At 38.9% G+C, this 24562-nt stretch overlaps 4 protein-coding genes across 4 annotated transcripts; 3 read left to right on the top strand and 1 right to left on the bottom strand.

Annotated features, from left to right (window-relative positions):
- Window positions 1-219: 219 nt before the first annotated feature.
- LOC131629579 (uncharacterized) lies at window positions 220-1590 on the top strand. The gene has a single exon (XM_058900356.1). It carries the CDS (start codon window positions 220-222, stop codon window positions 1588-1590), a length of 1371 nt encoding a protein of 456 aa, XP_058756339.1.
- An 853-nt stretch (window positions 1591-2443) lies between these two features.
- On the top strand, window positions 2444-3385 carry LOC131629578 (uncharacterized). The gene has a single exon (XM_058900355.1). The coding sequence runs from the start codon at window positions 2444-2446 to the stop codon at window positions 3383-3385; it is 942 nt and encodes a 313-aa protein (XP_058756338.1).
- A 4-nt stretch (window positions 3386-3389) lies between these two features.
- LOC131629577 (uncharacterized) lies at window positions 3390-5962 on the top strand. The gene is made up of 3 exons (XM_058900354.1): window positions 3390-4564; window positions 4687-4702; window positions 4760-5962. The coding sequence occupies exons 1-3, from the start codon at window positions 3390-3392 to the stop codon at window positions 5960-5962; spliced, it is 2394 nt and encodes a 797-aa protein (XP_058756337.1).
- A 10494-nt stretch (window positions 5963-16456) lies between these two features.
- Window positions 16457-16882, bottom strand: LOC131629575 (uncharacterized). The gene has a single exon (XM_058900353.1). The coding sequence runs from the start codon at window positions 16880-16882 to the stop codon at window positions 16457-16459; it is 426 nt and encodes a 141-aa protein (XP_058756336.1).
- Between the last annotated feature and the right edge of the window lie 7680 nt (window positions 16883-24562).

Here is a 24562-nt window from a genome sequence, read left to right as displayed (position 1 = left end):
CGGATTTCTATCAATCAATATAATATGGAGTTGGAATCAAACACAGGCTATTCCTTCTAGCCACAGCAGCTCCGAAGGCTTCATCCATATCCAACTCCTCTACTTTCATTCCATTAGGAAGTTCCCAATCAAAGTGATACAACAATGCAACCAAAGGAAGCTCAATATTAGCTACACCAAATAAAATTCCAGGACAAACTCTTCTTCCTGCTCCAAAAGATGCAGGAAGGTGTGTGGACGAGGGTCTCTCATTCCAAGCGTGTTTTGCCGAAATGGGACATTTTTCCGTTCGGTGGGAGGAATCGGAATCCACCTCTTTCGAACAAGGTAATCGTTTCTATGTACGTGTCTGAGTTTCCTGAGGTGTCTTCGGCTAAAGACTTGTTCGATTTATTTGGGTGCATTGGGAGTGTGGTTGAGGTTGCGATATCGCCTAGGAGGAATAAGTTAGGAAAGAGGTTTGGCTTCGCCCGCTTTGTTGATGTCGCGGATGGTAGGATGCTTGCCGTTCGTCTGGACAATACTATTATAGGAGGGAAGAAAATTCATGTTAACTTACCAAGATTCCGGAAAGGGTGGTCTGGCGGAGCATTTAGGGGTGGAGGTTCGAAATCTGACTTGCGAGTGAGTCAAGATGTCAGGGCAGAAGCAGAGGTAAAGGGAGGAAAAGGGGTTGTCGATGGCATCTTTAGGGAAGGATGTTCTTATGCAGAGGCGGTAAGTAAGGCAGGGGAGAAGGTTGTTAAACCAGAGGCATCCATCAAAACCTTTCTTTATCACCCGTGTGAGTTACGAAGGAAAAGACTAGCTAAAGCATATGTAGGTAGAGTGTGTATTCCGGGTTGGGCGTACAATATTCAAAATCAGTTTGATATGGAGGGAGTCTTTGCGGTTAAAGTCTCGCCGTTAGGAGGTAATTTGTGCTTGCTAGAGGAGGTTGAGGAGGGTTTCATTGAAGATTTGTTGAGGGAGGGTGAAAGTTGGTGGAGGAATTGGTTCTCGGAAATTAAGAGATGGGAGGAGGGTATGGTGGACGATAGGAGAGATATGTGGATTAGACTTTACGACATACCGGCTTTGGCTTGGCAGGCTGAATTTTTCGTGTCTTTGGCGGAATCGTGGGGCAGGTTCATATGCATTGATGAAAATACGGCGAAAGGTGGTGCCTTCGATGTCGCGAGGATGTTGATTAATGTGCCCTTATCCTTCAAGCTTCCTGAGACAATGGTCTTAGATTTAGGGGGGAGTTGTATCAACATCTTTTTTCGGGAGGATGCTATGGGTCAATATTTTGTTAAATTTGGTACGCCGGTCTCCGCCACGTCTGGCTGTGATTCTTTTGAGTCGGAAGGAGGGTGGGCCGAAGCTGATTCAGTTGATTCCCTGTTTTCTCAAGATAGCATTGAACAATTTTCGAGTAACGGTGTTTTGGAGTCGAAGAATGTGAATGCTATTAATAAGGCGTGTTTACCTGGTGACGACGCTGTTAAGGATAGTATGCTTTCGGCCAGTGTCCCTGGTTCCAAGCTTGGGAATGATTCTAATAGCCGCACGGTTGGACAGGCATTTTTGATGATTCGTTGGCATTGATTAGGGGCTCCATGGGAAGCAGGCTGCCGCCAGGGGTAGCTGGATCCGCCCCGGTTCAAGCTTGTGTTGATTCTGCGGTTTATGGCAATATTCGCTGCGGGCATTCTGATGCTGTGTCACCGGCTGAGCTGGTTGGTGAATCGATTTTGTTTCCTGAGAGTGTTTTGAATTCTGTTAATGATCCTAGGAGTAAGAGTTACGTGTGTAAGAAAAAAGACGGTGAAAGGGGCGTGGAGGGTGCTTCGGAGGACAGATGTCTGTCTGTGGCAAATGTAACTTCTAAGTGCATCCCTGGCTGACACAACTCAAAGCAGATCAGATTTCTTTCTTTAAAGGAATTGGGAAAGAGAGGCAAGCATGTTAAAAGAGGTAAAAGCAGTAAGGTTGGTATGAATGCTGTTTTGATGGACAAAAGTGCTGGAAATTCGGCACTATGCTATGGCAATCAAAAGGAAGCATCGGACATACTCCGTAGCAATATGAGACAATGGAATTTCTTGGACATGAATGTAGGAGATAAATTGTGGGAGGCTATAGTGGCGTTGGGGGTGGTTGATGGGGAGGGCCGGAACAAGTTAATAAATAAAATTGAGAACTTGGAGAAAGGTGTGTGTTCTAAAGAACTAGAAATGCCGGTAAGGAAGGAATTAATCATGGGTTCTCAATGATTATTGGATCTTTAAATATTAGAGGGGGAGTGAATGCACTCAAAAGAAGAAGGATTAATGCTTTAATTAATAAAGGAAGGGCGGACATTTTTCTTTTACAAGAAACCAAAATTTCGTGCATGAGTGATGTTTTGGCCAAGAGTTTTTGGAGCTCTACGGAGGTGGAATTTTCTTTTTCTAATTCGATGGGAAGATCGGGAGGGATTCTTACCGTTTGGAACAAAGAGAGTGTGGAGGTTTTGAGTAGCTTTAGAGGAGAGGGATATCTTGGGATCCATGTTAAGTGGCATGGTAACTTATACTATGTGGTGAACATTTACTCTCCTTGCGATCTTCATAAGAAAAAAGTTTTGTGGCATACTCTTTTAAAGTTGAAGGAGTCTTTAAAAGACGGCGAATGGATTATAGGAGGTGATTTTAATGCTACGAAAAATGGTAGGGAACGAAAAGGAAGGGCGGTCTCGGTGAGTAATAGAGATTCGGAACTTTTCTCGGAGTTTATTGATAAAAGCGCTTTGGTGGACATACCTTGTAAAGGTAAAAAGTTTACTTGGTTTAGCGGTGGCGGTAAATCTATGAGCCGTATAGATCGATTCATTGTTTCGAGTATTGTTGTAGATAGGTGGGAGGTGATTGGTCAAGCGGTTGGTGATAGAGACATCTCGGATCATTGTCCAATTTGGTTGATGAAAGACAATTCTAATTGGGGTCCTAAACCTTTTAGGTTCAACAATGAGTGGTTTTCTAATAGTTCTTTTGTCTCTTTTGTGGAAAAGGAGTGGTTGAGTTTGAAATTGGAAGGAAGGGGTGATTTTGTCTTGAAAGAGAAACTTAGGCTTCTTAAAGATAAACTTAGAAGATGGGACAAGGAGGTGTTTCGGAAGATTGAGCTAGACATGGAACAAGGGGTTCGTGATTTGAATGAGGCCGATGATAGGTTGGTTTTCGCTACTAATTCTTCTTCTTCTTCTTCTTCTTCTTCTTCTTTTGTAGAAAATTTTTATTTGAGGAAAGAAGCGTGTAGTAGTTTTTGGAGGAATTTGAGGATAAAGGAGAATTTGATGCTTCAAAAATCTAGGTTGTCTTGGCTAAAAGAGGGGGACTCGAATAGTAGTTTTTTTCCATAAGGTAATGAAGCAAAGGAGAAGGTGCAATCACCTTGGGCCGATTCGGGTTACGAGTTGTATGGTTGAATCGGTGGAAGATGTGAGAGAAGCGGTGTATAATCATTTTGGAACCAAATTTTTGGAAACGGAGGAGGTTAGACCTTGTTTAGAGGGAATTTCTTTGAATTCTATTAGTAGTGAGGAGGCGGAGGGGCTAGAGAGTCCTTTTCTTGAAAGGGAGATTAAAGAGGCGGTTTGGGCTTGTGGAGTAAATAAAAGTCCGGGTCCGGATGGTTACTCTTTTCTTTTCTTCAAAAAGTGTTGGCATTTTGTAAAGTTCGACTTCATCTGTTATTTCAATTATCTTTTCGTCGGAAAGGATTTATCAAAGGCGGTTACTTCTTCCTTTTTGACCCTTATTCCGAAGACTTCTAATCTGATTGGATTGGATGAGTATAGGCCTATTTGTTTGGTGGGATGCATGTACAAGGTAGTGGCGAAGCTTTTGGTGGGGAGATTAAAAGGAGTGTTACATTCTATCATTTCATCTTCTCAAAGTGCTTTTGTTCCCGGAAGACAACTCCTAGACGGTGTTTTAGTGGCTAACGAGGTGGTGGACTTCGCGAGAAAAGAAGGTAAAAGGTGTACCCTTTTCAAAGTTGATTTCGAGAAGGCCTATGACAAAGTTAGTTGGAATTTTTTGAGATACATGTTAAGAAGAATGGGGTTTGGGGACAACTGGATGGAATCTTTGGTGTTTACTAGTAGTATGTTGGTGTTGGTTAATGGGAGTCCCACGAAGGAATTTAATGTTTCTAGAGGTTTGAGGCAAGGAGATCCCCTTTCTCCTTTTATTTTTGTCATTGTGGCGGAAGGTCTATCGGGTTTGATTAGACAATCCATAGAGTTGAGAGAATTCCAAAGGTTTGTGATTAAGGAGTCTTGTTCGATGGATATTCTCCAATTTGCGGGTGATACCTTAATTGTGGGCGATGGAAGTTGGAAACATGTTTGGGCTATAAAGGCGGTTCTTCGCGCGTTTGAGATTATTTCGGGCCTTGGGATCAATTACCATAAAAGTAAGTTGATTGGAATTAATACTAATAGGGGTTTTTTGGAAGGGGCATCTTTTTTACTTTCTTGTAAATTGGTATTCCCATTGGATTTAATCCGAGAAAGGAGGACACATGGAAGCCGCTTGTGACTAAGATGAAAAATAGGTTGGAAGGATGGACAAACCGCTTTTTGAATTTTGGAGGTAGAATTACTCTCTTAAAGTCCATTCTTAGTTCTTTAGCTATTTTCACTGTGTCTTTTTATAGGATGCCTAAAAAAGTGGTGAGAAGGATTAATTCCATTCAAAGCAAATTCTTGTGGGGCGGTGTGGAATAAAAGAGGAGAGTTCATTGGGTGAAGTGGGAGGATGTTACTTTACTGGTGGATAAAGGGGGTTTGGGAGTTAAAAATAGTTCTTTGTTTAATGTGGCTCTCCTTAACAAGTGGAGGTGGCGAATTCTTCAAGGTCAAGATTCTCTTTGGTTTGAAGTTTTAAAAGCAAGGTATGGAGATTTATCTTCTAATGTCTTTTGCACCACAAAGGATGCCATTGTTTCTCCATCTTGTTCGTTTTGGTGGAAGGACTTGTTAAAGGTGAGTTTTTCTTTCAAGTTGGATCCTATAGTAGAAAGAACTAGTTTTGTTGTTAATAATGGTTTTTGCACTCCGTTTTGGGATGCCAAGTGGATTCTTGACGAGCCTTTGAAAGAGGCGTTTCCGGCGTTATATGAGTTGTCTTGTTTGAAAAAAGTTTCGATAGCGGCGATGGGTGGTTGGATGGAAGGCGTTTGGAAGTGGGTTAATTTCGGTATTTCCGATTCTCTTGTTAGCAACGATGCGTTGGCGGAGGAGTTGGTAAGTTTGAAACGTAGGGTGGAAGAGTTTAGAGGGTGGGGCGTCGGCAAAGACTCGGTGGTGTGGAGTGGGTGTTCGGATAAGGAGTTTTCGGTAGCTTCGTGTTATCATTTTTTGGATTCTATTAGGATTCTTTTTGGCCCCGCTAATGTTCACGACGGTGTGTTTAGCTTGATTTGGAAGTTGGAGGTTCCGTTTAAAATTAAAGCTTTTGGTTGGAGGTTGTTCCGCAATAGACTTCCAACTAGGGAGATGTTGGTAAGTAGAGGTGTGGTTCTCCCTTTAGTGAATTCTTTTTGTATATTTTGTGGTAATGACATGGAAACAATGCACCATCTATTTTTTAGATGTGGGGTGGTAAAGAAGATATGGAGTGAAATAGAGTTTTCGGTAGGAAAAAGCAATAGTTTTTTTGACGAGTGCTTTTCGCATTTTATGGAGTGGCACTCCTTTTTTGATGTGAATATGGTGAAAGTTAGGAAATTGGGGATTATTTGGTTAGCTACTATTTGGGCGATATGGTTGGTTAGAAATGGCGTGTGTTTCCGGGACGACCCGTGGAATGTCAACAATACCGTTTGGAATATTAAATTGTTGGCTTGGAAGTGGTCTTTTTGTGGGAATATTACTCACTCCAATTACTCTTTTTACGAGTTTTGTAAGGAGCCGATTTATTTTCTCTCGTAATTGTAATTGGTGTGTAATTTTCCTTGTTTGGACCCGGTTCTTTTGTTTGTAATCGGGTTGGAGAACCCTTAGTTCTTCCGTTATTAAATTTCTTGCTTCCTAAAAAAAAAATATATAAGCAAGCAAGGCCGGCTCAATCAACTCAGATGCCCCGTTTTAAATTTGAAAATTGGCCCAAATTTAAAAATTAAATACAATTATAATAATTTAAAAAGACACATAAAAAATACAATTATGTATCAATTAATAATATATTTAATTATAATTATTTTCAGTTTGATCTATCTCAATTTTTACATGTATTGAGTTTTTATCATAGCATTCTTTATTTATTGAATTTTTATTATAACATTTTATTTATTTCGATTAATATTTATGGAAAAAAATTGGACCTTTCAAAATTTGGGGCCTCCTAAAATTTGAGACCCTGTGCTGCAGCACTTCCTGCACTTGCACATGGCCGACCCTTAAAGCAAGGAAAAGTCTATATTTTTTTCAATAAGTAATGAATTTATAACTGAAAAATGGGGCTACAAGACGGAAGTTTACCTCTTTATACACAATAGAGGTAAAACGTTCCAAACGTTAAAATTACCGGTTACAGATGAAACATTAATTGCTCGAAACCATTTCCACGAAGATAGCACAATAGCACTATAACAATCGTCGAAATTATAAATACTACCCCTAAACAAAATAGCATTTCGCATATTCCATATGTTCCACACTACCGCCAACCATATGAAGGATAGAAAAACACTTAGAAAGGGGGGGGGGTTTGAATAAGTGTAGTCTAAAAACTTGAACGATAAAAACAATTTGCACAGTTATTTTTATCCTGGTTCGTTGTTAACTAAACTACTCCAATCCACCCCCATGGAGTGATTTACCTCACCTGAGGATTTAATCCACTAATCTCAACAGATTACAATGGTTTTCCACTTAGCCCACGACTAAGTCTTCTAGAGTATCCTGATCACAACCTGATCACTCTAGGAACAAATGCTTAGACACAAGCTAAGACTTTCTTAGAGTATCCTGACCAACACTTGATCACTCTAGTTACTTACAAATTAATGTAATCAAATAAGAGTATTACAATTGCTTCTGAAAAGCTATAATCACAACAGTGATATTTCTCTTAAAGTTTAAGCTTAATCTCACTAATATATTACAACAGCAATGTAGTGAGCTTTGATGAAGATGAAGTTTCTGAGCTTTGAGTTGAACAACGTTTCAGCAAGTTTTTCAGAATAAGTTCGTTCAGAATTGGTAACCTTGCTTCTCATCAGAACTTCATATTTATAGGCGCGTGAGAAGATGACCGTTGGGAGCATTTAATGCTTTGCGTATTCCGTACAACATTGCATTTAATGTTTCACGCTTTTGTCAACTACCTCGAGCCTTGTTCACGCTGTGTCTACTGACGTTGCCTTTAATAGCTTCTAACGTTCCTTTTGTCAGACAGCGTAGCCTGCCATCTTGTACTTGCTTCTGATCTGATGTTTGTGTTTACAACGTTTGAATATCATCAGAGTCAAACAGCTTGGTGCAGAGCATCTTCTTGTCTTCTGACCTTGAAGTGCTTCTGAGCGTGATACCATGAGAACTTCAGTGCTTCTGCTTCTGAACTCAAGTTCTTCTGATGCTTCCATAGACCCATGTTCTGATTCTGCCTTGACCATCTTCTGATGTCTTGCCAGACTATGTTCTGATGTTGCATGCTGAACCTTCTGAGTCAAAGCTTCTGAGCGCTGATTTGTGCGTACTCTTTATATATTTCCTGAAGGGGAAATTGCAGTGTATTAGAGTACCACATTATCTCACACAAAATTCATATCCTTGTTATCATCAAAACTAAGAATATTGATCAGAACAAATCTTGTTCTAACAATCTCCCCCTTTTTTATGATGACAAAAACATATATAAATTATATGAATTTGCGATCAGAAAGAGCAGACGGCTAAAGGCAATTACACAGCTATAGCATACGCATGTGAATATATCTCCCCCTGAGATTAACAATCTCCCCCTGAGATGAATAATCTCCCCCTGAAATTAATACTAGAAGAATTTTATAAATAAAAGACTTCCTTGAGTATTTCAGTAGAGACGTTCACATATGCTTGATCTTCAGAACATTCATGACTTCTGATTCCTGCTTCCATAGGACAGCTTCAGAACGTTGAATTTCTTTAGATCCTCAGAACATTCACAGCTTCTGACTTCTGCTTCCATCGGACAGCTTCAGAACTTGAATTTCTTTGATCTTCAGAACATTCACAGCTTCTGGTTTCTGCTTCCATTAGGACAGCTTCAGAGCTTGAATTTCTTCTTACATCACTTCATGCTAGATTGTATCAGAACATTGTTGAATGTACCAGAGCATCATCAGAGCATCTCTACATCCTGATATGTTACAGAACAAAACTAAACGACAAAAGTCAGCATGAATGAGTCAGAACATAGAATATGTTTTAGAACACATAAAATGTATCAGAGCCACATAATATGTATCAGAACACATAGGCATAATGTTTCAGAGCATATTCTATCATCAGAATATCTGAACATTCTTCCTTCTTGCTTCTTGCTTCTGATTCTGAAGCTTCATAGCACTCAGCTTGCTTCAAGAATCCAAGAGCTTGATTCTCTATAGAATTGCTTTTCCTCATCTTGTTGCTTCTTATGTTGATCTTTTAAAGAGGATCTTCAATCCCTGCAACAACACAACTTAAAGCATAGAAATTTGCAAGTTCTGTTAGTAAAGCAACTGATTAAATCAAATCATTTATCACATATTTCTCCCCCTTTTTGTCATAACATCAAAAACAAAAAAGATTCAGATGAAAAACAAAAAAGAAACACATGGAAGAAAAAGATAATTTTCATTGAAGTTCAAGCAGACAGAAGTACAGAAGTACAAGAAGATAAGGAAGAGAAGATGCACAAAAACAGATGCAGCAAAAGCAAAAAACAAAACAACTAAGACTCAATCTAAGATGACCCTAGCTTCGACAAGATCTTGGCCAACATCTCTTGAACCCCATTGTTGTGCTCATTCTGCTTCTCTATGAAAGCTCTAAACTCAGCATTGACTGAGCTTTGCTCATCCTGGTTCTTCTGAAGAACTTCCAGAGTCCTTGCAAGACGGGAAGGTTCATCAGAAGAAGCTTCACAGCTTCTATCCAAAGGGATGGCATTGTGATCTGTAGCTTCCATTGATAGATCATTTGCAGGGATTTCCTCAATAGGAACTGATTCAGCAACATGATCTTCTACATCTGCTTCTTGCATTGAAACATCTCCATATTCTGCAGCTGGAATCTCAGAATCTCCATTCTCAAGTGCCTGAAGAATGGCAGCTAGATTCCTGGGAGCAGAAGGACCTTCAACTTCTGGTGGGTCAACAACTTCTGGAATGACCAAGCTTGGGTCTTTCTTAGAAGGGTTTTCCCTTAGAAAGTCAAAGAGGGTCTTGAAATCCCCGAGCAGAACAGGATATTGAGGTCTCCAAACCACAATTTCCCTGCAAGGATTAGCTTCCAATGCAGCAGTCAGTCTTGCTTCTTCCAATTCATCCACAAATGGCTTCTCCTCAGCAGCAACACAATTTCTGAGAGGATGGTAGTATATACCATTAACACCCTCCAGCAGGTAACCAGGGTAACCAGGGGCAGCAGCCACTAGTCTCTTCTGTACTCCCATTGCTTCTACTTGAAAATCCTTGCGAAAGCTTCTCTAGAGATTTCTTGTAGAAACATCATCCAGACCATTTAGGAAGGCATCCTTCAGAAGGTCTAGACTGCTAATCACCTCATGTCTGAATAGTTCCAGGTAGGTATAGGGTTCAGGTTCAGGCGGATTGAAGGTGAATTTGTAGTCAGGGTAGAGAAGACAGTAGGGTTTGGATTTTCTGGTAGGTAAGGGATGGGATAAAGAAGGTGGAGGTGCGGTGGATGAGGAAGAAGGGACACCTGAGGGAATGATTGATGTGGGTGGAGTATTTATGAAGGGGATTGGTGAGAAAGATTTATCAGAAGGAGTTGGGGGAAGAATACTTAGTGGTGTGGGGTTTAGAATTGGAGAGGAAAGAGATGATGGAGAAGGATTTGGTAAAGTGAAGTTGACTTTTGGTTCAGAAGGAGGTGAAAGGGGAGAAGATTTAGGGACAAAAGGAGGTGGAGTAAAAACCTGCCTGGTGACGTATTCAGAAGAAGCACGTGAAGATCTGGTTCTGTGAAAAGAGTCTCTGATTCTTTTCTCCCTGCGTTCAGAAGAGTCCACCTTGTCAGGATCATAGGTGACCCTCAACTTCTTGGCTTTCTTAGCCTCATCTTCTCGGGCCTTTCTTTTTAGCCTTGCCTGTTGTTCCTTCTTATCCTTCTTCAGAAGATCATCTTTGGACAGAAGTACTCTGCCACGGATCCAAGCAGGATCAATATCTGATTGCTTCCTAACACAATCTTCCAGGTAAAGCTTGACAAACTGATGAAGTTCTTTATGAAACAAGGAGACAAAACCTTCAATAGCAACTCTTCTTGACTGAATGTCAGGAAAGCTTGTGCACACAGAAGGTACATTTTGAATGAGTTCCAGTATGAACAAATCCACACCATTGAAGATGGGAACTTGAACTACTCCAAGAAAATGAGACGCATTGAGTTTTCTGATGGAGTCCAGTACTTTGCTTTCAATCAGAATGTCTGAAATCATTCTTCCGAAAGGAATAGTCTTTCTTGGAATATGAGGGTACTTCACCCTTTCATCTTCTCTTGACTCAAAAATAGATATCTTCAGATTCTCAAACAGAATATGAGAGATGTTGATCTCTATCTTTCTGCCAATGCAGAAAAAGTATACTTGTGAGCCAGACTAATGTAGGAGGAGGAGAGCATCCTCTTTCTATGGTGAAGAGAACCCAGAATAATCTCAACCCATACTTGATAAAACGGCCTTAAGGTGCCCGTGTTATGAGAATCAATTCCAAAGGCCAGAGAGATTTGTTGTTCAACTTGAAACCAGTCAACTGTTGCATGTTGAAGACCAGACCAACCTTCTTCATCATTCAGATTGTACAGCTTCCTGATGAGATTTTAAGTGATAACCACTTCATGCCCTAGCACGAATGAAATGATGGCAGTTGGGGGTAACCGTAGCATGTACCCAGAAATCCTTCACAAGCTCAGGATAAATTGGTCCAACCAATCTATCAAGATATTTAGACCATCCTTGCTCAAAGATTCTTACATCACGCTTAAAGCCATTTGCTTTTAGGTTGTTGATGTCCACTGCAGATTCACATAGAACTTCCAGTTCTTCCATGGGAATTAAGCATGTTTTCAATGGAGCATACTCATATTTGCGAAGAAGAATCTGTGAAGAAGTGAGTCTTTCTGCTGGGTTTGATGAACTTGAAGAAGAGTTCATGATGATTATGCTTTGAGATTAAATCAGAAACTAGGGTTTGAAAGCAAATGCAACGAAAGAGATACACAGACGAGAGAGAGAGATAAAAGAAATAAGTGAAGATGAAGCGGGTTATTTAAACGATTTGAAAAGAGAAATAAAAATAAAGAGAAAAGAAAACTGTTTTGAAAGAAATTTAAAAAAATCATTACGTATTTAATGAGACATGAGATTAGGAGAGAGAACGTAGTAAATGAAATGATGTAACACAGTTACCTAGGTCGGCATCTTTTCAACTGCACGCTTTGTACTAACCGTACATACACGTGTTCATCATCAGAAAATAGATGACAGCTGTATTTTTCTGAAAGAACTTTACGCCTTCTGATTCTGATCACTGCTTCTGATTGTCATTCTTTAGAAATGATTTTGTTCTGATAGGATCATCTTTCTTCCTAAGGATCATATCTTTTGAGTGAGCTGAAGCAAGTCTATGTGATCTTCTGACGGTTGGTTCTTCAGAAATCCTGAGATTCTCTAAAGATGCAGCAACTTGATCTTCTAATCCATTGCTTCTGAGACTCCCAGCTTCTGCAGCTTTGCTTCTTGGTTCTACAGCTTCTGATATATCAATATCTATATCTGCAAAATTCTCAAGCTGCTTTGGTTTTTCAAGACCAAGCTTATCATCAAACCTGATATTGATTGATTCTTCTACAATCAATGTTTCAGTATTGTATACTCTGTAGCCTTTAGAGCGTTCAGAAAATCCAAGAAGGAAACACTTTTGTGCTTTAGAATCAACCTTACCAAGATAATCTTTAGTATTCAGAATAAAACACACACATCCAAAAGGATGAAAATATGAAATGTTGGGCTTTCTGTTCTTCCACAAATCATTAGGAGTCTTATTTAGAATAGGTCTTATAGAGATTCTATTCTGAATATAACATGCAGTGTTTATTGCCTCTGCCCAGAAATGCTTAGCCATATTGGTTTCATTGATCATGGTTCTGGCCATTTCTTGTAGAGTCCTATTCTTTCGCTCTACAACTCCATTTTGCTGTGGAGTTCTAGGGCAAGAGAAATCATGGGCAATACCATTTTCTTTGAAGAACTCCTCAAAGAATCTGTTCTCAAATTCGCCACCATGATCACTTCTGACCTTTATGATCTTGCACTCCTTCTCAGATTGGATCTGAGTGCAGAATTCAAAGAACACTGAATGAGACTCATCCTTATGTTTCAAGAACTTTACCCATGTCCAGCGGCTATAATCATCTACGATGACTAATCCATATTTCTTCCCTCTAACAAATGCTGTTTTGACTGGGCCAAACAAATCAATGTGCAAGAGTTCTAACGGCCTTGAGGAAGAGACAACATTCTTAGACTTGAATGCAGGTTTGGAGAACTTGCCCTTCTGACATGCTTCACAAAGAGCATCTGATTTGTATTTCAGATTAGGGAGTCCTCTGACCAGATTAAGTTTGTTAATCTGAGAAATCTTTCTCAAACTAGCATGTCCTAATCTTCTGTGCCAGACCCATTGCTCTTCAGAAACAGACATAAGGCAAGTTACCTTCTGCTTCTCAAGATCTGAAAGATCAATCTTATAAATGTTGTTCTTTCTCTTGCCTGTAAATAGGATTGAGCCATCCTTCTAACTTACAGCCTTGCAAGACTTTTGATTGAAGATCATATCATAACCATTGTCACTTAATTGACTTATGGACAATAAGTTATGCGTTAATCCTTCTACAAGAAGTACATTAGTTATGGAAGGAGAGTTACCAAGACTTATGGTTTCAGAGCCAATGATTTTGCCCTTCTGATCTCCTCCAAACTTGACTTCTCCACCTGGTTTAAGCACCTGGTCTTGGAATGTAGACCTTCTTCCCGTCATTTGTCGCGAGCACCCAGAGTCCAGGTACCATGACATTTTGCTTTTTGTCCTCTTTGCAGCCAAGGATATCTGCAACAGAAATTATCTTCTCCTTAGGTACCCATAATTTCTTGGGTCCTTTCTTGTTAGTTCTCTTCAAGTTCTGATTGAACTTGGGTTTAGCAAAATATTTAACAGGAGGAACAGCATGATATTCTTTAGGTTTGTCAGCATGATATTTCTTAGGATGTGTCACATGCTTCTTGGTGTGAATAGTGTTAAACTTCTGTGCATGTGAAGTGAGCCTAATATCATGTGCATGGCCATATTTGAACTGATCATACAATGGCTTGTATGTGATCTTCAGATCATCAATAGGTTCAAATTTATGTGAGGTATCGCCCTCATAGCCATAACCAAACCTTCTGTTTCCAGAAACACCATATATCATAGAAGCAAGATGACTTCTGCCAATACTTCTAGATAAGAACTTTCTGAAGCTCAAGTCATATTCTTTCAGAATATGATTCATGCTAGGAATGGATTTTTCTGTTTCAGAAGGAGATCCACTATCTTTGGATAGATTTAAAACTTTTTCCTTCAATTCAGAATTTTCCAATTCCAGCTTCTTAGTTTCAAATTCAAACTGCTTCTTCAGCTTTTTGTATTTGATACTAAGATGAGCTTTGAGTTCCAGAAGTTCTGTTAAACTGGAAACTAACTCTTCCCTAGATAGTTCAGAAAATACCTCTTCAGAATCTGATTCTGATGTAGATTCTGATCCATCATCTTCTGTAGCCATCAGCGCGAAGTTGGCTTGTTCTCCTTCAGAGTCTGATTCTGATTCTGATTCAGAATCATCCCATGTTGCCATAAGACCTTTCTTCTTATGAAACTTCTTCTTGGGATTCTCCTTCTGAAGTTTTGGACACTCGTTCTTGTAATGTCCAGGCTCATTGCACTCATAGCAGACAGCCTTCTTCTTGTCAGATCTTCTGTCACCAGAAGATTCTCCACGTTCAAATCTCTTTGAACTTCTGAAGCCTATGAACTTACTTTGCTTGCTCTTCCAAAGATTGTTTACCCTTCTGGAGATCATGGACAGTTCATCTTCTTCTTCAGATTCTGATTCTTCAGGATCTTCTTCTCTAGTCTGAAAAGCGTTAGTGCATTTTTTAACATTAGATTTTAATGCAATAGACTTACCTTTCTTTTGAGGCTCATTTGCATCCAGCTCTATTTCATGGCTTCTCAAGGCACTGATAAGCTCTTCCAAAGAAACTTCATTCAGATTCTTGGCAATCTTGAATGCAGTCACCATTGGACCCCATCTTCTGGGTAAACTTCTGATGATCTTGTTTACATGATCAGCCTTGGTGTAGCCTTTATCCATAACTCTTAATCCAGCAGTTAGAGTTTGAAATCTTGAGAACATCTTCTCAATATCTTCATCATCCTCCATCTTGAAGGCTTCATATTTCTGGACTAGAGCAAGAGCTTTAGTCTCCTTGACTTGAGCATTTCCTTCATGGGTCATTTTCAATGACTCATATATATCATAGGTCGTTTCCTTGTTAGATATCTTCTCATACTCAGCATGAGAGATAGCATTCAGCAAAACAGTCCTACACTTATGATGATTTCTGAAAAGCTTCTTCTGATCATCATCCATTTCTTTCCTTGTAAGCCTTACGCCACTGACTTTCACTGGATGTTTGTAACCATCCATTAGAAGATCCCATAGTTCACCATCTAGACCAAGAAAGTAACTTTCCAGTTTATCTTTCCAGTATTCAAAGTTTTCACCATCAAATACTGGTGGTCTAGTATAACCATTGTTACCATTATATTGCTCAGTAGAGCCAAATGTAGATGCAGATGGATTTGTTGGAATTTCACCAACCATCTTATACTGAAGCGTTTTTCTCTTCCTGAATCTTTTCTAAACACGGTTAAGTGCTTGCACCTTAGAACCGGCGCTCTGATACCAATTGAAGGATAGAAAAACACTTAGAAAGGGGGGGTTTGAATAAGTGTAGTCTAAAAACTTGAACGATAAAAACAATTTGCACAGTTATTTTTATCCTGGTTCGTTGTTAACTAAACTACTCCAGTCCACCCCCACGGAATGATTTACCTCACCTGAGGATTTAATCCACTAATCTCAACAGATTACAATGGTTTTCCACTTAGCCCACGACTAAGTCTTCTAGAGTATCCTGATCACAACCTGATCACTCTAAGAACAAATGCTTAGACACAAGCTAAAAATTTCTTAGAGTGACCTGACCACCACGTGATCACTCTAATTACAACTGCTTAGACACAAGCTAAGACTTCCTGGAGTATCCTGATCAACACTTGATCACTCTAGTTACTTACAAATTAATGTAATCAAATAAGAGTATTAAAATTGCTTCTGAAAAGCTATAATCACAACAATGATATTTCTCTTAAAGTTTAAGCTTAATCTCACTAATATTTTACAGCAGCAATGTAGTGAACTTTGATGAAGATGAAGTTTCTGAGCTTTGAGTTGAACAGCGTTTCAGCAAGTTTTTCAGAATAAGTTCATTCAGAATTGGTAACCTTGCTTCTCATCAGAACTTCATATTTATAGGTGCTTGAGAAGATGACCGTTGGGAGCATTTAATGCTTTGCGTATTCTGTACAAAATTGCATTTAATGTTTCATGCTTTTGTCAACTACCTCGAGCCTTGTTCACGCTGTGTCTACTGACGTTGCCTTTAATAGCTTCTAACGTTCCTTTTGTCAGTCAGCGTAGCCTGACATCTTGTACTTGCTTCTGATCTGATGTTTGTGTTTACAACGTTTGAATATCATCAGAGTCAAACAGCTTGGTGAAGAGCATCTTCTTGTCTTCTGACCTTGAAGTACTTCTGAGCGTGATACCATGAGAACTTCAGTGCTTCTGCTTCTGAACTCAAGTTCTTCTGATGCTTCCATAGACCCATGTTCTGATTCTGCCTTGACCATCTTCTGATGTCTTGCCAGACCATGATCTGATGTTGCATGCTGAACCTTCTGAGTCAAAGCTTCTGAGCGCTGATTTGTGCATACTCTTTATATATTTCCTGAAGGGGAAATTGCAATGTATTAGAGTACCACATTATCTCACACAAAATTCATATCCTTGTTATCATCAAAACTAAGAATATTGATCAGAACAAATCTTGTTCTAACACCATATACCTCCAACAATTAATCTTTCGTCTAGCACCTTAATTTTATCAAAGAAAGCAAGATAATTTCTAAGCTCAAGGTTCGATAACGAAATTGAATTACCTATCCAAACTCCCACTTTTTCCCAAAGTTTATCCAAAATCGGGCAATCCACAAATAGATGGTTAGAATCCTCCTCGTGTCTAAAACAAAAAACACAACAACAGTCATTATCATCGCGAAGAATGCCTCTCCTCTTAATTTGATTTCTCGTCGGGTTCCTACCCAAAACCATTCTCCAAGATAAGACTTTTACCTTAGAGGGAGCCTCTAAATTCCACAAGAAACTCAATTTTTTTCGCTCTGCTTCCTCTAAATAGGCCAAGGAACTTCTGTTTCTAATCGCAGCAGCACAAGACTTCACCGTAAAGCCTTCTTCCATGTTGACTTCCCATTCGAACACATCCCCTTCGTTCTGCACTAGCTTAACTTGCGATAACAATGATTCCAGGTACAACAACAAATTATTATCTTCTTCCGCCACATTAATGAACTAGTCTTGAACGTCCCACTGCCAGTCATCATTCTCCCAATGCCCCGAGTTAGCCACATTCATTAAAGGATTTTCCGCTATAGCGTATAACTCATGAAAAGCTTCGGCGAGGCCTTGGCTTCCTAACCACTTGCTGAACCAGAATTCCGTTTTACCGCCGTTTTTGACCCTGCAATTAACAACATCAGAAAAAGAAAGGCCTCTGGAGCCCACACTATCATTAGTAGAAACTAAATCCCTCCACCACACTGAATCCCGCTTGTGTAGTGTAACACCCTTCTTAACCCTGCGGAAAATTAACAAAAATCAGAGTAAAATATGAAAAAGGGTATTACAACTCCAATGAAATAAACAAATATTCATGTCATGCCTTAAAAAGGAACGATAAACAAAAATTATCTAGATAACATGTTAACACAGCGGAATATTCTTAACATCTGAATAATAAAACATCTGGAGTCGGAGACTTATGATTCAACCATAAAACCATAAAAAAAATAAGAGTTTATCAGTCAACTCTAAAATAACATTCCCAGTGTTACACGACCAGAGCATGACACAGACCCAACTGACTCTAACGAACTACTTGACGAGCTAATACTCGCCAACTACAAAAGCTACTCCTCAATCTGAAAAATAACAACAGTAGGGTAAGTTTCATCCGCATTAACAAATGTTATAGGAATATAAACAATACAACCTCATTCATACATCATTCACCCAAATCAATTATATTCAGATAGTATAGCAACATTCGTCAAATACAACCATCCATATCAAACACACACGAATTATAACATTGGACAACTTCGATTCATGTTACAATTATGCACAACAACCTAATGCAATGCAACTAAATGCATGTGGTACCAAATATGGGATAACCCATCTCACCGATCCACCACCATAAAGATTCGGCTACTTTTCTCACTAATTCCACACAATGGGAATTAGCTACCGTTGTCCCACCACCATAAGGGATACAACCCACAACATGATTATGAAATGCATGCATCAACCACGACATGCTCATCATTAACATCCACTAACGATTCATAATCATTCATCCACAACACACAAAGCATAATAATATCACAACCATTTGATATTCACAACAACATAATACATTTAACACAGCAATATATTATCATCTCAGTAATCATACTAGCTAAAACATCGCATAGTATATTCGTACCGTTACTCAATTTACCACCAAATACCGATTCTCAAAACCAAACAAAATGATTTTAAGTTATAACTCCCTAATATATTTCATAAAATAGAGAATTAATTCATCTAAAGGGTTCTCAAAATGGTGTACAAAAAGGATTAACAGTTTAAAAGTTACGGATATTTAAAATAAACATTTTTCCAAAAAGCTTCAGTGGTAACCGGTTACCTGAATGATGTAACCGGTTACATCATTATCAGTAACTTTTATTTTTCAATTTCACCCAGTGGTAACCGGTTACCTGAATGATGTAACCGGTTACATCATCGCAAAATGCAGTTCTTTGCCTATTTTGAGCCCATGTAATCGGTTACCCTTCTCATGTAACCGGTTACATTACTGATATAGCAGAAAAATCACTTTTTTGCAGCACTTCATTCATCCCAAATGCGAACCCAATCATACCAAAATGTCCATAATCTCATAACAACACGAAAATACATATTTACACATACTTCTAACATGTCTTAACATCAATATCCAACATCAATTATCATTTACAACAACTCGATTACATCACACATCATGAATTGAACCTAAAGTTCTCCAAAACCTGAAAACCCCAAACTCTGACCTATAATCCAATTCAGAATCCTAACATACAAACTTAATCGAATCATTCATAATACCCATAATAGAGGTTAATGAGAAGAATCCTCCCTTACCTCGACGTCAAATTCTTGGATGTTCTCGCTCTTCGCACTTTGCTCTTCTCCCAATTTCACGTTCAGCTCTTCTCTTCTCTCTTGGCTTCCAATTTTCACAACTTTCTCTCTTTTCCTTGTTTATGAAAAATATAACCTTAGTTTAGTAAAAGGCTTTGCAACTGACACACCCTCCAATCGCTACTCGCAGCACTAGCCCATTAGCCTCATTATTCCATATTTCTCCAATAACTCAATTAATTCTAATATCTAATTAAAAAATCAATTAAATTAAATAAAGAAATTTATGAGGTGTTACATGTATCACCCGACTATCATTAAGGAACACCTTCGCCAGGTTGGCATATCTGTGCTTTAGCAAATCATACCAAACCGCATCTTGCTCCTTAAGAATCCGCCACTTCCCCTTCATAAGAAGAGAGACATTGATGCTCTCGATGTCTCTTATGCCTAGACCTCCATCATCTTTTGCTCTGCAAACATCTTTCCACTTCACCCAGCAAATGTCTTTCTTCCCAACCATTCTATTCCACAGAAAATTCCTTTGTATTGCAACAAGCTCCTTAATTACAGCTTTAGGAACCCTGTAAAATGACAAAGCATACAGTGGAATAACATTTAACACCGAGTTGATTAGCACAATCCTCCCTCCTATAGATAGATACCTCCCTCTCCAAACATCTAATCTTTTCTTCACATTCCTCACAACATCCTTCCATATGTTAAGCCTTCTTGGGCTGTACCCTACCATGACACCTAAGAACTTGAAAGGGAAAGAGCCTACACTACACGAGAGGAAAGACGTCGTTGCATGCATAATTGACCCCTTAAGGTTGATACCGTAAATATTGCTTTTGCAGAAATTTATCTTGAGGCCAGACATCGACTCAAATCCTCTAAGAATTGCCTTCAAACTCCACAGGTTTTGAATCATATTGTCTCCAAGAATTATCGTGTCGTCCGCATAGTGCAAGATATCAACACTTTTACTGCACGGTTTCGGTTCTTGTCAAAGACTATACAATTTTATCACAACTCGCACATCATTTGTTGTGGAGGCAATTGCCTTAATCCATTTTGACATATAGTCCACTACCATGAGTATGTATTGATTTTCCATAGATGAGGGAAAAGATCCCAAAAAATCTACTCTCCAAACATAAAAAATTTCAACTTCTAGAATGTTATTAAGAGGAATTTCATTCCTCTTTGAGATGTTTCTAGTATTTTGGTGCTGGTCACACCTCTGTATAAATGTGTGAACATCTTTAAAGAGACAAGGCTAATAAAGCAAGACTTGAAGAATTTTAGACATAGTCCTGTTAGATACAACTCCGAAAAAATTCCGTCGGTGCATCTCTTGAAAAGAAGAGGTTCGCCCTAATAATAATGCTTAAGATCAGAGAAGAATTTCTTTTTGCGTTGATAATCCAAATCCGAAGGTAAGATCCGACATCAAGGTAATTAACAAAATCACCATTCCATGGTGTTTCTTTTTAAATATACTCAAAAAGTCTATCTCCCGGGAAAGAGGTCATCAAGGGGGTAACTCTTCTTCCTTAAGATCAATTAATCTGGAAAAATGGTTGGTGACCACATATTATGTCCCTTTACTAACTATATAACCTTTAGAATTGAATTATAAAATAACAATATGAGATATTAAGTTATATTATAAAATAAATTACACCAAGCAATGTTTTACGAGCATTTTACAACTCATCATTCGTATCCTGCTCTTTAACGCTTAGAACTTGATTCAATGCTCCTAGTTCTTATACTATCACTTCCTTCACTACTAGTTTTATGTGCAAACTAATTAATACTTTGCATAATAAACTAGTAGAGAATAAGGGTTAGTTGAGGAATTAGAAGCATTGAAACAAATTCTAATAATTAAAGAGAAAAATGCAAATAATGGGTTTTATAAAGCATGTACAACATTGAGTAGCGTAACTTGTTCTTCTAATATAATTTAATTTTGTCATACTATTGATTTCAAAATCAAATTGAAAGGTTATATGTTAAGTGAGTAGTTTGTGAAATAAGCATTCCATATAATTTATAATAAACTCAAGTGAACATATCACCACGGTTGGAGTCTATAACTGTGGTGAAATGTTTTGCGCTACGTCTTTCACTACGGTTGGAATGAACAATCATCGTGAAACGTTGAGAAATTTGCCAAATGTTGGCACTGGATATTGAACCCCTGATCTCAACCTTTTACTACAGTAGGTTTCTATAATCGTAGTGATATGTTACATTCTACTGTGTTTTTACCACGACTACCATTACGTGGTGGTAAAGAGGACATATACTACCACACCTTTCATTACCACAGACCACCGTTCGTGGTGGAATCCTTCTCCAAACCGTGATAAAATCTTCTTTTTGTAGTAGTGGAAGGTGTCATGGATGAGCTTACACATCAAGGAATCAAGAACCTCAATAATTTCCATCTTCATGTTGATGTAGGTGACTTGTACACAAGAGGGCGACTTGAAATTCTCTAGCACCAGAGGCTTCTGTATTTCATTAGAGAGAAGTTAAGGTCCAATGATTCAAACTCTCATGTGGGCTCAACCTCCTATCGGCATTGTTGAATGTGGATGACGCTATCCTTCAAAGTTTTATTCTAGCGGCGTAAATCATCCATGGAAGCTTGCATTTCTGCCATGGCATTCTCCTCGCCGTCAGATTCACTTTACACAAAGTTACTACCTTCTTGTTTACCATGATGGATGGAGGAATTGGTCGTGAGGATAACTATTCGACTGAGTATTGTAATGATGGCTCAGGACAGCTTTACCGGAGTCCCACTGGGGACGTTAGTTATACTTGCTAAAAGTATAATATGTAACAACCCCTAGTAATTAAGAGTTTTTAGATGCTTTTAGGATCTGTTAAGAGTTTTGAATCTGACTCACACATGGAGGTGAGAAACACTATATATGATATTTGTGTAATGAGGTTGTCCAAATCAACCTCAAGGTTGAGGTATTTATTGAAGTTGTTGGGTCTGGATCTCAAACTCCCAAAAAATAGCAACCGCTCACAAGAGCATCGTGTAACACTCCGAATTTAATTAAATTATTAAGGATTTATTTATCGGAAGTTAGTCGAAATTTGATGTTATCGCTTGGATTGTCGTGTTAAGAATAAAAAATTGGAGGTGCAATGTATTAGGCCCAATAAGATCTATTTTGATTTATTGGATTAAAAGGAGAATATATGGAATTAGGTTTTTGAAAAAAATAAGGCTCTGGCTTTTGGGAGAATAACTCGTGAAACGAAGTTGCTGACAAAGAGGAACGAGGTTTTGGCAGAGGAAGAATTGATCGTTAATTTCGTGGAAAAGGCAAAGGCTTGCACTCAATCGGATATTAGAAGCAATATCCAATCCAAGGTAATGGTGGGGTTCAATCTCTATAATCGGGTTTATGATGAACTGTATGTGGGATTCGGAATTATATTAATTGATACCATGGATTGTTTGTTTGATGCTTTGATGAATTCGTCCTAGTGATCGATTAAGTTGTTAATTTGTTGTTGGATATTGAATTGTTGTATTAATTTTATTAATTGGATCGAAGCCGAAAAAGATTGTATAGACTGGAAATTTTTGTGACCTGATTTACTAAGCGACAAAGATAATCGACACTGGATAAAACGCAAGAGAATGGAAGTTGTAGATACCTTCAATTTAAGGCCACCACGGGGTTGCCAAGGTGGGACCCACTTGCCTTGTGGAGACGGGCACCTCTAGTGGGGAAGGCCTTATGGAGGCGGGCACCCTTGGTTCAGCAGGGTTGCTTGGAAGCGTTGAAGGGAGAGGCAACCATGAATGCAGAATTGACGGCAGCGGAGAAGACGAATATGATCGAGAAAGCACACAGCGCAATTTTGTTGAGTCTTGGTGATAAGGTTCTCCGGAAGGTATCAAAGGAGACGACGGCATCAGAGTTATCGGTGAAACTTGAAAGTTTGTATATGACCAAATCGTTGGTAAATCGACTCTACTTGAAGCAATATTTGTATTTATTCAAGATGATTGAAGACAAAGTGTTGGCTGAGCAGTTGGATATGTTCAACAAGCTGATTCTTGATCTTGAAAATATTGATGTGAAGATCGATGATGAAGATCAAGCGCTGTTACTATTGTGTTCTTTGCCTCGATCACATGCTCACTTTAAAGAAACTCTCTTGTATGGAATGGAGTCCCCGACGTTTGAAGAAGTTCAATCAGCCTTGTATTCTAAGGACTTGAATGAACGAAAGGAGCATAAACCTTCGACTGTTGGTGAAGGTCTGGCTGTTAAAGGAAAATTCTTACGAAAGGATGGTAAGTTCGACAAGAAGAAGGGCAAAAGCCAGTCGAAGTCTTATAGTGGCGAAGCATCTAGTATTCGATGCTATCATTGTAAGAAGGAGGGTCACACGAGAAAGGTGTGCCCTGAACGCCTGAAAAATCATGGAGGTAAGGATAATGGCAATGCAGCCATTGTTCAAGATGATTTCGAATCATCTGATGTTCTTGTGGTTTCAAACAGTGACTCGAGAAGAGAGTGGATTATGGATTCAGGTTGCACTTGGCACATGACTCCAAACAAAGACTTGTTCGAGGAATTATTTGATCAAGATGGTGGATCAGTATTGCTGGGAAACAACAAGGCTTGCAAGATTGCAGGTATTGTATCTGTAAGATTCAAGCTTTATGATGAGTCAATAAGAATGTTGACTGAAGTCAGGTATGTTCCTGATTTGAAGAGAAATCTGCTTTCTCTTGGTGAATTGGACAAGAAAGGATATGTTTTCCAAGGAGAGAAAAGTATTCTAAGAATCATAAAGGGGTCGAAGAAAGTCTTTAGAGGCATGAAAAAACAAGGCTTGTATACCCTTGAGGCTGAAGTTGTAAGTGGTTCGACAAATGTTGCATCCACAAAACCATTGTCGAAAACAGAAATCTGGCACATGAGATTGGGCCATGTTAGTGAAAGGGGTCTGGTCGAATAAGGGAAACAAAATCTGCTTGGTGGAGACAAAGTCAAAAAGTTAAAGTTTTGTGAACCCTGTGTACTTGGAAAATCTTGCAGAGTGAAGTTCAACAAAGGTAAACTAAGAACATATGGATCCCTTGATTACATTCATGCTGATCTTTGGGGGCCTGCAAGGTGTGCATCACATTCTGGAGCGAGGTATTTCCTATCCATAGTAGATTATTATTCTAGGAAGTTATGGGTATTCATCCAGAAGACTAAGGATGAAACTTTTGAGAATTTCAAAAGTTGGAAGACTCTGGTCAAAAATCAGACTGGCAGGAAGGTCAAGAGGTTGAGAATCGATAATGGCCTTGAATTTTGCAATGAGGCGTTCGACAGTTTTTGTGTTGCCTCTATTATTGCAAGGCATAGAACTACTGCAGGTACTCCACACCAAAATGGTTTGGCTGAAAGGTTTAATTGAACTATTTTGGAGAGAGTCAGATGCATGATGACTAGTGCCGGATTAAAGAAGGTGTTTTGGGTTGAGGCTGTTTCGACAGCAACATATCTGATAAACAGATGTCCTTCGACAGCGTTGGATATGAAGACACCTGAAGAAGTTTGGTCGGGACATCCACCAGATCTCGAAAAACTGAGAGTATTTGGCTGCGTAGCCTATGCTCACATT

Source organism: Vicia villosa, unplaced genomic scaffold (assembly GCF_029867415.1).
Source record: "Vicia villosa cultivar HV-30 ecotype Madison, WI unplaced genomic scaffold, Vvil1.0 ctg.000580F_1_1, whole genome shotgun sequence".
NCBI classification, from domain to species: Eukaryota; Viridiplantae; Streptophyta; class Magnoliopsida; order Fabales; family Fabaceae; genus Vicia; species Vicia villosa.
The sequence above is the reverse complement of the archived record's forward strand: the minus strand, read 5'-3'. Positions and strand labels throughout refer to the sequence as shown.